General features: G+C 37.2%; 1 protein-coding gene across 1 annotated transcript in view; it reads left to right on the top strand.

The window, feature by feature from the left end:
- Window positions 1-10,029, top strand: part of LOC149777919 (uncharacterized) — a 46,859-nt gene extending 36,830 nt beyond the window's left edge. Inside the window, exons 2-3 of the mRNA XM_089939016.1 lie at window positions 6,116-6,306; window positions 6,800-10,029. Of these exons, the coding sequence (XP_089795142.1) occupies window positions 6,116-6,306; window positions 6,800-7,120 (512 nt within the window). The 3' untranslated portion in view covers window positions 7,121-10,029. The remainder of the gene's footprint in view (window positions 1-6,115; window positions 6,307-6,799) is intronic.
- Window positions 10,030-14,139: the final 4,110 nt, after the last annotated feature.

The following is a 14,139-nucleotide window of genomic DNA, read 5'->3' as shown; positions in this document are numbered from 1 at the left end:
TTTACTGTTATAAAAAGTACTAACGATAATTTTAATCTAGGGTTTGCAACACGAGTAGCAACATTACAAGGACAACGCCGACAGTTTTCATGCGCGATTCCACTCCATCACATATTCGGATTTTGTAGAAATGTCAGAAAAGTTATCTATGGGGCTAAGCATACAATTGCGCTATCGCGAAGGGGCGATGATAACAATGCAATATGGCGTGCTGCTGGTGTCGCTGCCGGTAAAGTCGTTTTAACTAAAATAGCATTGTGGATGCCGGTGTTAACTCCATCAGTTACCACGGAAGCACGATTGTTATCATTTATGGAACAGGGGGGAAAATCGTTGTTGAGTTGGCTAGCGGTAACAACTGATGCTAAAGAGGATAATGTCGCCGATACATTTACATGGCACCTAGCATCAAAACAAGGCGTTTCAGCCCCGCGTCATATATTTATAGCCCTACAGAATAGGGATCGATTGAATAATCAAGAACACAGTCATATGATATTTGATCGATTAGGAGTCAGGGAGGTTTCGCTGAGAATAAACGGACAACAGGAACCATCCGAGGATATACAGCTTAATTACAACAACCATATTGCTCGCGTGTATCATCGGATGCTGTCATATATGGGTCGTGATCAAAACGTCGACACCGGTTTGCAAATATCACAACTTGATTTTAAAAACCTGTATCCGATTTATTACTTTTCGCTGGAACATCTTGATTTAACGAGACAGTCCGTCGTTGATATACACTTCCGAGCTCGTATAGCCCCGGGTGGTGTTAATTATAGAGCGGTTGCTGTCATTCTCAGCGATAAATCAATGCTGTTGGAAGGTGTTGGTGGACGAATGAGAATCGTTGATGCACCAGTGGAAAACATGTAATTGAAAACATAAACGCGTTTACAATAAAAATGTCGTATAGTGTTGTCGGTGTAGAGTTGACCGATGGTCAAGTCAAGAAATTACGATCAAAGTCGGCTAAACAATGTGGAACCACAATAACGTTAAAGCCTTCACAGATGGCAGGTGGTAATCATAAGATATCGTTGACGGCGCGTCAAATAAAACATTTCAATGATGCGATGAAGAATAAAAAGGGTGTTCAAATAGATTTTTCAGCCGCAGCGATTAAAAACATGGAAAAGACCGGTGGGATATTTCCGCTGTTAGCTGCGATTCCAGCGTTGATTGCCGCGGCGGCCCCAGCAGTGGCGAAGGCGGCGGCGTTAGGAGCCGTTGGTACCGCGGCGGGAATGGCATTGAAGAAGGCAACCGGGAAAGGCTATAAAAAAAAACGACCCGTAGCCGGAAAGGGTCTAAGACTACCGGGAACCCCGTATTCATGGTACTCGGGGAAGGGTCTAAGACTACCGGGAACCGTTTAATGACTCCTATGTCTAATTTTGATTTAATAGATGCCGCAAACGCGTTAGCGATAAAAAACTTCAGAGGTGTTTTTATGAGGGATCAATTACCGACAAAACCAAGGAATATTGAAACCGGTATAATTAACCTTGATAAATCCTCCGGAGCGGGGACTCATTGGGTTGCATACGCAATTGATCCGCGTGCGATCGTCTATTTTGATTCATACGGGTTAGCCCCGCCATACGAGTTCATGCGGTATATCCGGGCGTGTTCAGCCCCGGTTTTTTATTCCACGCTGCCAACACAACAATTAAGTGACCCACCGATATGCGGCCGTGAGGTATTGAACGTACTCGCGGCGATTTCATCATCGCGGAAACCACCTCATGTGGTTGTAAACGAATACACTAGTGGGGTCGTAGAGGCCCGGCGGGTTAATTAAAAACACTGTTTTTTTACAATAATAATGATTGATATCTGGGGACGACCGGTTTCGGCGCTGAAAGAATCCACGGAAACGCTCGCCACCGATGACATAAAAAAACTAATCGAGGATGAAATCGCTGATACGTTAAATCTAACCAGTGTTGACCCGGGCGAAATAGTTGTATTTCAAGACCACCAGGGTAAACTGAAATCCAGTAATGTGTCGCTGAATGACGTTTTAATACGACAGCGTGATGCCGCCGAGAACACTATCGTGTTGTATACCGATGACGGACGACTTAAATCAGGTGAATCCATCTTGACGAGAAATGGAAAAATAAGTACACTTGGCGACAATTATATAACCATGTCGAATTCGTTAAAAAATTTCTATGATAGATTTAACGCGCAAGCAAATCAGTTCGAGGGGATACAAAAGTCTGTCACCGATATACAACTCACTACTGCTAGTTTTTTTGGAACCCCGACGGTAACCGAACCGAATCTTGTAGGGATAAAAAGTACTATTTCGGAGTTTACAACGCTGTCGGGCCAATTTTACACGTTACGAAAAAATTTTAACAGGGCTGATAACACCATTGATAAATTCTTTGGTAAAAAAAATAACAAACCGGATGAAATTACAATAACTATAAATGATATCACTGCGTATGGACAGGAAATAGAAACAATCAAAACTGATGTTGCAACGAACAAAAGGAGTGTAGACGCGCATACACAGGAAATAGAAACAATCAAAACTTATGTTGCAACGAACAAAAGGAGTGTAGACGCGCATAAACGGGAAATAGAAATAATCAAAATTAACGTTGAATCGATCAAAGGGAATGTATACACATATGGACAGGAAACAGAAAAAATCAAAACTGATGTTGAAACGATCAAAGCGGGGTTATACGTGCATATACAGGAAATAGGAACAATCAAAACTGATGTTGCAGCGATTAACAACAGACTATTGGATGTGATAAAAATAAAAATCCCTCATGAAAACACCATCAACTCGGTATACACAATTTGGCATGGACCATTCACTTGGACTCCTACACAGAATATAATAAATATCACCGCAACCGTCAAGGGTATTTATCGATTGACACTGGTTTCAATGATGCAGTTTAATATATCATCGTCAAGTTCATCCGGGGTTAACAATACAATATCAACAATTATAGACAAGGACGCAACTGAACCGTTTACAATTAGAGCCGTTGATAGAAATTTAACCAGGGCAAACATTACATGGTATGTGGAATTTGTAGCGGATCTAAGTAATTAAAAACACTAGCTCTTTTAAAATAAAAATGACCACCAAGGTAATTGAATCAGAGGTATCACCGACGTCACATCAATATCGATTCAATACCGTAAAAGAATTCTCCGCGAATTTGAAAACGCTTTCCGAACAATACCGTGTAAAAATAAAAAAATACCGCCGAAAAATAACCACCATCGACGCGGTCGTGTACTCGGTGTCAGGTATAGTAGCCGGTACCGGTGTTATTTTATCCACGGTGACCATGATGGCCCCGATCGCTGTTCCAATCGCTATCTCCGCGGCGACAACAATTGCTGGAGTCGCCAACGCAATCACTAGAAAGATATCATCGTGTTCTCAGAAAAAACTCAACGAGTATACAGTAAAACATCAAATAGTATCCGACGCGTACTCGAAATTATCCGGGTTGATCTCGTTGGCGATAGATAATTCGTTTATATCCGATGTTGAATTCTCCACGATGGTCCAGTTGTATGACTCCGCGATGTCAAAAATCGAGGATTTTCAACTGGAAGCTGGAAACCACGTCGCTGAAACCACTTCAATGGGCTTAAAACATTCTCCTGAAAACAAGCAGGTTGTTAATATTCGGTGTTGAAATTAAACACTAGAAACGACAAATAATAATAATGTCGCTGAACCCCGAAGGGTTTCAATTACTTCAACGGATCGCGGAGAACACCACTCCGGTACAAACAAATATGATATCGATAACATCAACGAAGCCAGAATTCAGTGTAAACTTCCCTTCTCCGATTCCAGTGAAGGAAATAGCGCTGGCAAAATTGCGAATATATCACAGTTGGCCTAATATCCGAGCGGATGCATTTAACGGACAACAACCTAATAACTCGCTGGTTTTTGCATGGACAAATAAACCCGATGGGACCCCAGACTGGAAGGAGGTTACAATACCAACTGGGTCATACCAAGTAGAACAAATCAATAAAGAATTTCAACGCAGGATAAAATCGATCACAGGAAAAGAATCAAAAATCGCTATTACGGTTCATGAACCGACGTTATCGTCGACGATTGAAATAAGCACACCGGGGTATATGGTTGATATTTATAACAGTTCAATAAGAACCATACTAGGTTGGCCCATGAATCCACCTAATGAAATCAATAAAGAATTTCAACGCAGGATAAAATCGATCACAGGAAAAGAATCAAAAATCGCTATTACGGTTCATGAACCGACGTTATCACACGATTTGCACACGAATGCGCAATCGTATCATGAAATTAATCCCAGTTATCGAGATAATTTGTCTATTATGAAAAACACGTTATTACCCAGTTGGTTTATATTTCAAGACAGGAATGCCATGCAGTGGTATTTTCAGTATAAGGAAACTCCTGAATCGCTCGTCATATTAACAGTTAATTTAAATGATATCGATAGTTTTTTTATCGAGATTAATCGTAATTACCGACTGCAACTAGAACAACTACGGAAAACAAAAGAACAAAAACACGTTGAGGTGTTAAATCAACTTATATCAGACATGGAATATATCAATGAACGATTCGTTAAAATGATATCCGATAGCAGAGATGATAATAAACAAAAATTCCTAACCGAGTATAATATCACAGAAGCCGATTTACCCGATTTCAAGTTTCCAGGATACAACGCGCCAGAACTAAGAAAGTCTCTTAATGATTTTTTCGGTCCATCAACTATCCTCAGACACGATAACGGAGATGGTGGTAGGCATATTGCTCCATACAACGTAAATATCGCATCGGTGATAGCAATCAATCTAGTGTGTGATGTTATCGAAGGGAGTTACCAGGTAGATATCAAGCAATCAAATCAAGCTCAACAGGGGTATATCCTTTATTCATTTTCACCAACAGCCCCTCCCGGATTCTTAATCGTTGAGAGCCCGATTAATCCGGTCTATATGCGATGCCATAATCGGTTTTTAACGAGAATTAATTTTAGACTTACCGATCAGTCAAATAACCTAATTGATCTACAAGAGGAGGAGTTAGTGATCACTCTGTTTGTAAGATCATTGTAAATAGCCCCTTAGCAGCAGGGGGGAAAATGACATCGACGCGGTCGTCGCTGTGTTTACCGGACGCTGACGACGCTGGGATCGGCGCGCAGAAAGTGTATTAAACCAGACGACGTCACCGTCGTGTAGGATGGACCGTCGTCGTTTTTTTTTTACCGGGCGCTGACGACACCGGATCCGCTGAGTGCAGAAAGTATTAATAAAGCAAAATAACGATTGGACAAAATGTCGGATTCGCCCCCCCCCCCCCCCCCCCGCTGCTCACCAACCAACTACTGGCATGCTTTCTCACACACCGACATTGGTAGAGCCAGGACTCAAACGCACGCCGACAGTGTTGAGATGACAGTGGTCGGTAAAGGAGAGCTCCTTTAACCACTCGAACACCTGGGGCCCGCAACTTGTGTATGACCTAATTATGTCGTTAGCATAGTCAGATTGCAAACATTACTTACCCTCGTTCTGGAAAAGATTCAACAATATGAGAAGACCGAAATAAAAGCACAATTTCATCATAGGCGAAAAGTCAGCAATAGTTGTGAAGGATGTATTTTCCTTTCTTCTCTTTTTCTATCTCTAATATCTCCGAAGCTAAATCCAATAATGAAAGTAATATTGTTGATTTGGTGTTCATAATTTTGACTGAAGATAAGATCAGTGAGCGGTTTGTTTTATTTGTTGAAATAGTAAAGATGATTGACCGCTTTGGACGAGATTAGTGATGTGAATATGCATTACGGTCGTTTCTCTTGTGATTATACCCGTATTAAATCTTAAAAAGCCATATGATTTGAAGTCAGAAATCCTCGGTCAAAAGATTTTTTTGGGGGGTGGGTGGGTGGGGGTGAGGGTGTGTGGTCCGGTCACACATATCCTAGTTTATCGAGAGATGACTTAAGATTTTAAGCCACACAATTTGAAAGCGTTTTTACGATCAACACTATTGCAAGAAAAACCTTGAATTTAAATTAAGAAATCATTTTCAATCCAGATAATGACGAAGACGAAAACAAAGATGATGCAGAATCAAAGAGGCGACGGAAGCAGAGGAGGAACAGAACGACTTTTAACAGTACGCAGCTTGCTGCGCTGGAAAGAGTATTTGAAAGAACGCACTACCCAGACGCCTTTGTGCGAGAGGAGCTAGCAAGGCGGGTAAACCTCAGTGAGGCACGTGTGCAGGTAAATGAATGACTTTCTCTCAGCAATATCGAGACTGTATCTTTCTGCCGCTGATGCTTTAAAATAACTGAGAAATAACTGTAGCTTCAGCCTTACTTTAAGAGTTTCTATTCCTTGATCGTGACACTTTTGCTGTTTTGGACATATTATTTTGACAACATAAGACAAGATCGATCTTGTATATTTCAACAGAGTATTAAACCACACGCACACTTGCAAGAACACACACACAGACACAATATATATATATATATATATATATATATATATATATATATATATATATATATATATATATATATATATATATATATATATATATATATATATATATATATATATATATTGGGGAAAAGTTTCCCTACCTTTCAACAGAAACTAGGTTTTCTTGGTCTGAAACTATAACCAATATATACATAGTAAGTTTTAACCACCTGTGTGCTACTAAAACATACGATTTATTTCACTAATTCGACTATTATTATTTGTACAGGTATGGTTTCAAAACAGGCGCGCAAAGTTCAGAAGAAACGAGCGCAACATGATATCTCAAAGGCCCCCAATGTTTGGACATCCACAGGAGGAGACTCCTATTGAGCAGCCTATAACGTCACGTCCGGGGACGATGGGTACAGACTATATGGGATGGTCTACTCCACCTTCCTATGATGCAGTCAACAGTTCTAGTTGTGCTTTTACCAGTCATTCCTATACTCCTCAACCAAACATGGGAAGCATAGCTTCGTTACGTTTGAAAGCACACGAATATAACTCAATGCTGCATCATAACCCGTATGGACAAATGCCGCAATGACCATTATTGGAACGCATAAGTTATCTGCTCTTGATTGTATTATTGCTCACAAGAGGTTGCGACATTATCCTAGCCAATGGCGATCGACGATGCTCAGAAACAGACCTCCTGTACTTTCTGACCGCATATTGTTTTTACTTGACACACCCATCGAACGCAGAACAAACATATAAAATGTGGAAAACACATTTCGTTAAATGTAAGAAGAAAGTAAAAGGTTAAAGACTAAAACACATGACCGATAACGGTAAAATATTTCTGTGTTGTGGGATTTCCAAATTTATCGACTTTACAAAATCAAATAATATTTATTTCGTTTGCTATCGACAATAAACCCTAAGATCAGAAGTCGTGTGTAAATTCGACATTTGTGTCTGGAGAAGTATCAAGGTGGGAATGTTTGGCATGATGTGACTAAAGGTGGCGGGTAGCCTTTTACCAGACACAAGAACATAAATGGAATTGAATTTTCCGGACGCTATTTCAAATACGTAGAAATGAATTTCCCAGATATTGGAACATAGAAATCGAAATGAATTTCTCAGACACTGGAACATTGAAACAAATGCATTTCCAAGACAGTGGAACACACAACCATAAGTGAACTTCAAAGAGACATGGAATAGATCAGAAATGACATTTTACTCAGTTACACGATATTCATGTGGAAGAGAAAACGGAAGAGGATGGCAGTTGGATTGCAATTTATCTCCGATCCCAGTTTAAATTGAACATAGCAAAATTTGTGACAGTTTAAGGTGCTTCCATCTTGAAGCAACAGTCGCAACAAACAAACCAAGTTCCAATATATTGTATCATTCTTTTGTTCAAGACCTTTAATATATTCGCATAGATTACGATCAAGTGATTATTTTGAATAATTGAGTCACTGGCGTGAAAGTCGTACATAAATACAAGGACACAAGACTGGTTCTTGACGTGAAAGTCGTACATAAATACAAGGACACAAGACTGGTTCTTGATACATAGATGTCGACAGAGCATATTTGTTGAACTGCTATCGACCTCAATCAAATATTTCTTTTGCTGTAATTTTTATACACTAGAATCTGACCTTAGGATTATGTATGCAATACTTTACGTTGAGTATTATCATGTTTGATCGTGTAATTCTATGTGAGGTTATGCTGCTTGAAAAATAAGAGTGTCTTATGATAGAATGCTGTTTCACGACCCTTAAAGATGACTTCGGATAGTACATTTTCCTTCATACAGGGCTTGATATGTTATGTTTTGATGAATTTGATGAGTTTTGAAACAATCATGACTTGAATTTTATAGTTTCTTATAGACACTGACAGACCATTTCTGAACAACATTTTCCCCACATTAGAAATGTTTTGAGAATTAATTTTAAAATAGTTGAACTAATTTAGTCTCTGAGTTGGATTTAAGAAATTATTATTAACCACAAGCAATACCCAAGGGTCAGCAAATCATCGATTGTATAACTTTATGTTTCAATAAACTGAAAACGAACAGTGCAAAACTAGAGATCTCATCACATGTAAGAGCTGTAGCCTTCAGTATGTCGGAGAAACTGAAAAGTTACACGGAAGGATGAACATTCATAGATCCGACTGGATGACAAAGAAGCTGTACAGAAGCCCGGTCGCAGAACTCTTCTCCTCCCCATGCCACACTTTCAGTGATATAACGCTTATTGCAATTGCTCACAACCCCATCTGGACTCCCCAAACCAGGAAAGAAAAGGAATCTTACTGGATACGCCGCCTTAGAACATTGAAACTAAGCGGTTTAAAACCAAGAAGACTCGAAAAAGAAAGCCTTGTACAAATACAATAATTTTTTGCAGCCGACACATTTCCTTTAAATAAATATCTAAATGTGCTAGTTGCCTATAATGATTACTATATGAATGAAATATCCGGGATATAATTTGCACTTACAAAAATTTACGTAAAATAACTGATCGATGCCGTTATGGCTAATCGACTTCGAGGTCAGCAAAAATATTTTCAAGTATCAGCAACAAGTTGAAAGAAACTAGTTGAAACCTAATAAAGTTAAAGATTTAATTCCTATAGATACAGCCATGTAAAGTTTTGCAAACATAACCGTTTTTCTGTTTTATTTATCTGTCTTGTCTATGTTTTATATTTGCCTTTGAAAAAGACTCATTAAAGAGTCGATAGCGCCCAGGCTAGTTAGATACTAGTTTCGCACTGTTCGTTGTCAGTTTATTGCATTTATTTTAATCAATCCCTGACACACGTGATCCCTTGCTGGATCCAGTGTACTTGAAAGGAGATTGTTATTCCCCATATGATTTGTAATATATATATATATATATATATATATATATATATATATATATATATATATATATATATATATATATATATATATATATATATATATATATTATTTTAAATGATTAAGACTCTTATTATTCAAAACTTTATAGGTCATATTAGTTGTCAGTCAGGTTTATAATATTTCTAAACGGATATCGAAGTTTTCCTCTCCCCCAAATTTCTAAAGCTTGAATAAAGTCGTCAAGGCGGTGAATAAAATGGTCATTGTTTCCATCACCATCAAACAAGTTTGTTTTGGGTGTTTGCCGTGCCTTCCGCACAGGTTAAATAGTCATCCGCAATAGATAGAAACTCCTATGCACCTGGATGCAGTTATCGATAACGACATCTCTTGATGTTGTTAGATTTAAAGTGAGATGTAGATTATCTTTAAATAAATCTGATTCAGAAGTATGGTTCTTTTTGAAAATATTGATATGTACTTTTGAATATGTTAATGTACATGTGGAAGGTTGTGACACATTTTCTGGAAGAGAGCAATACCCTTCGAATGTATTCTTTTTTTATTTGTATATGATGGTGCTGAATAAAGGTTTTATTATCACATAACTCTTGTGTTATTTAGGTACTATTTAAATACACCATATTCCACACGTTTAATAACACAATATGACAAATATCCGCTAGACGTCATTTAAAACAAAACTGTAAAGTCCGTAAAATCAGAATGCGTACCATCGCACAGCACTATTACGCTGTTTTGATAAAGTAAAGTCAGTATTGTAAGTTAATAGATGGAGTTAAAACATGTTACGTAACATTTCAAACAAATTTATTTGGAAAAACAACACTCATGTAATATCCTCAACCTAAGACGGACTCGTTATACTGTATGTTTGATTATTATTAGGTTTGTAAGTTGAAACATTTTATCGCCAATAATTATAAAACAGATTCTCTCTGTGCGCACAAATTCCTTCCTGAGCCTTAAAGGACCATTTGTACATTATCATAGGTGAAACAATTCTAGGATTAATTTAAAAGTCTTCACATGCCACTTTCCATTCATTTATTTATCTAGTACACGATTCAAGTGATTCCAGACCTCAATTAATTTTCCAAAATACTGCACACAAATATTTTCGATACTAATCTCAGAACAACATCACAATCACACTAGTATTACAACGGATAACAATACCATTATAGACCATTACTCCAATCACACTAGGATTACAACGGATAACAATACCATTATAGACCATTACTCTAATCACACTAGGATTACAACGGATACCAATACCATTATAGTCCATTACTCCAATCACACTAGGATTATAATTGATAACAGTACCATTATATACCATTACTCTAATCACACTAGGATTACAACGGATACCAATACCATTATAGTCCATTACTCCAATCACACTAGGATTACAACGGATAACAATACCATTATATACCATTACTCCAATCACACTAGGATTATAATTGATAACAATATCATTATAGACCATTACTCTAATCACACTAGGATTACAACGGATACCAATACCATTATATACCATTACTCTAATCACACTAGGATTACAACGGATACCAATACCATTATAGACCATTACTCCAATCACACTAGGATTACAACGGATAACAGTACCACTATAGACCATTACTCCAATCTCACGAGGATTACAACGGATAACAGTACCATTATAGACCATTACCTAAATCACACTAGGATTATAACTGATAACAATACCATTATAGACCATTACTCCAATCACACTAGGATTATAACTGATAACAGCACCAGTATAGACCATTACTTAAATCACACGAGGATTACAACGGATAACAGTACCATTATAGACCATTACTTAAATCACCCTAGGATTATAATTGATAACAGTACCATTATATACCATTACTCTAATCACACTAGGATTACAACGGATAACAATACCATTATAGTCGATTACTCCAATCACACTAGGGTTATAACTGATAACAGTGCCATTTTAGACTATTACTCCAATCACACTAGGATTAAAATTGATAACAGTACCATTATAGACCATTACTCCAATCACACTAGGATTACAACGGATAACAATACCATTATAGTCCATTACTCCAATCACACTAGGATTATAATTGATAACAGTGCCATTTTAGACTATTACTCCAATCACACTAGGATTATAATTGATAACAGTGCCATTATAGACCATTACTCCAATCACACGAGGATTACAACGGATAACGGTACCATTATAGTCCATTACTCCAATCACATTAGGATTATAATTGATAACAGTACCATTATAGACCATTACTTAAATCACACGAGGATTACAACGGATAACATTAGCATTATAGTCCATTACTTAAATCACACTAGGATTATAATTGATAACAGTACCATTATAGACCATTACTTAAATCACACTAGGATTACAACGGATAACAATACCATTATAGTCCATTACTCCAATCACACTAGGATTATAATTGTTGTTGTTGTTGTTGTTGTTGTGGGGTTTAACGCCATTTTGCAGCACATGATAGGCTATACATGGCGGCCAGTATTAATGGTGGAGGAAGAACCAGAGAAAACCCCGGAAAGAACCACCGTTCATTATAGACCATTACTCTAATCACACTAGGATTACAACGGATACCAATACCATTATATATCATTACTCTAATCACACTAGGATTACAACGGATACCAATACCATTATAGACCATTACTCCAATCACACTAGGATTATAATTGATAACAGTACCATTATATACCATTGCTCCAATCACACTAGGATTACAACGGATAACAGTACCATTATAGACCATTACTCCAATTACACGAGGATTACAACGGATAACAGTACCATTATAAACCATTACCTAAATCACACTAGGATTATAACTGATAACAATACCATTATAGACCATTACTCCAATCACACTAGGATTATAATTGATAACAGTGCCATTATAGACCATTACTCCAATTACACGAGGATTACAACGGATAACAGTACCATTATAAACCATTACCTAAATCACACTAGGATTATAACTGATAACAATACCATTATAGACCATTACTCCAATCACACTAGGATTATACCTGATAACAGTACCATTATAGACCATTACTCCAATCACACTAGGATTATAATTGATAACAGCACCAGTATAGACCATTACTTAAATCACACGAGGATTACAACGGATAACAGTACCATTATAGACCATTACTTAAATCACACTAGGATTATAATTGATAACAGTACCATTATATACCATTACTCTAATCACACTAGGATTACAACGGATAACGATACCATTATAGTCCATTACTCCAATCACACTAGGATTATAATTGATAACAATACCATTATAGACCATTACTCCAATCACACGAGGATTACAACGGATACCAATACCATTATAGACCATTACTCCAATCACACTAGGATTACAACGGATAACAATACCATTATAGTCCATTACTCCAATAACACTAGGATTATAATTGATAACAGTGCCATTTTAGACTATTACTCCAATCACACTAGGATTATAATTGATAACAGTACCATTATAGACCATTACTCCAATCACACGAGGATTACAACGGATAACAGTACCATTATAGACCATTACCTAAATCACACTAGGATTATAGCTGATAACAGTGCCATTTTAGACTATTACTCCAATCACACTAGGATTATAATTGATAACAGTGCCATTATAGACCATTACTCCAATCACACGAGGATAACAACGGATAACGGTACCATTATAGTCCATTACTCCAATCACACTAGGATTAATAATTGATAACAGTACCATTATAGACCATTACTTAAATCACACTAGGATTAGAACGGATAACAATACCATTATAGTCCATTACTCCAATCACACTAGGATTATAATTGATAACAGTACCATTATAGACCATTACTCCAATCACACTAGGAATACAACTGATAACGGTACCATTATAGTCCATTACTCCAATCACACTAGGATTATAATTGATAACAGCACCAGTATAGGCCATTACTTAAATCACACGAGGATTACAACGGATAACAGTACCATTATAGACCATTACTTAAATCACACTAGGATTACAACGTATAACAATACCATTATAGTCCATTACTCCAATCACACTAGGATTATAATTGATAATAGTACCAGTATAGACCATTTCTCCAATCACACTATGATTATAATTGATAACAGCACCAGTATAGTCCATTACTTAAATCACACGAGGATTACAACGGATAACAGTACCATTATAGACCATTACTTAAATCACACTAGGATTATAATTGATAACAGTACCATTATAGACCATTACCTAAATCACACTAGGATTATAATTGATAACAGTACCATTATAGTCCATTACTCCAATCACACTAGGATTATAATTGAAAACAGTACCATTATAGACCATTACTCCAATCACACTAGGATTACAACGGATAACGGTACCATTATAGTCCATTACTCCAATCACACTAGGATTATAATTGATAACAGTACCATTATAGACCATTACTCCAATCACACTAGGATTACAATGGATAACGGTACCATTATAGTCCATTACTCCAATCACACTAGGATTATAATTGATAACAGTACCATTATATACCATTACTCTAATCACACTAGGATTACAAC

Source organism: Sinohyriopsis cumingii, chromosome 17, assembly GCF_028554795.1.
Source record: "Sinohyriopsis cumingii isolate HCF-2022 chromosome 17, ASM2855479v2, whole genome shotgun sequence".
In the NCBI taxonomy this organism is placed as follows: domain Eukaryota; kingdom Metazoa; phylum Mollusca; class Bivalvia; order Unionida; family Unionidae; genus Sinohyriopsis; species Sinohyriopsis cumingii.
Note: the sequence above shows the minus strand (reverse complement) of the source record. Positions and strands in the feature narration are given on the sequence as shown.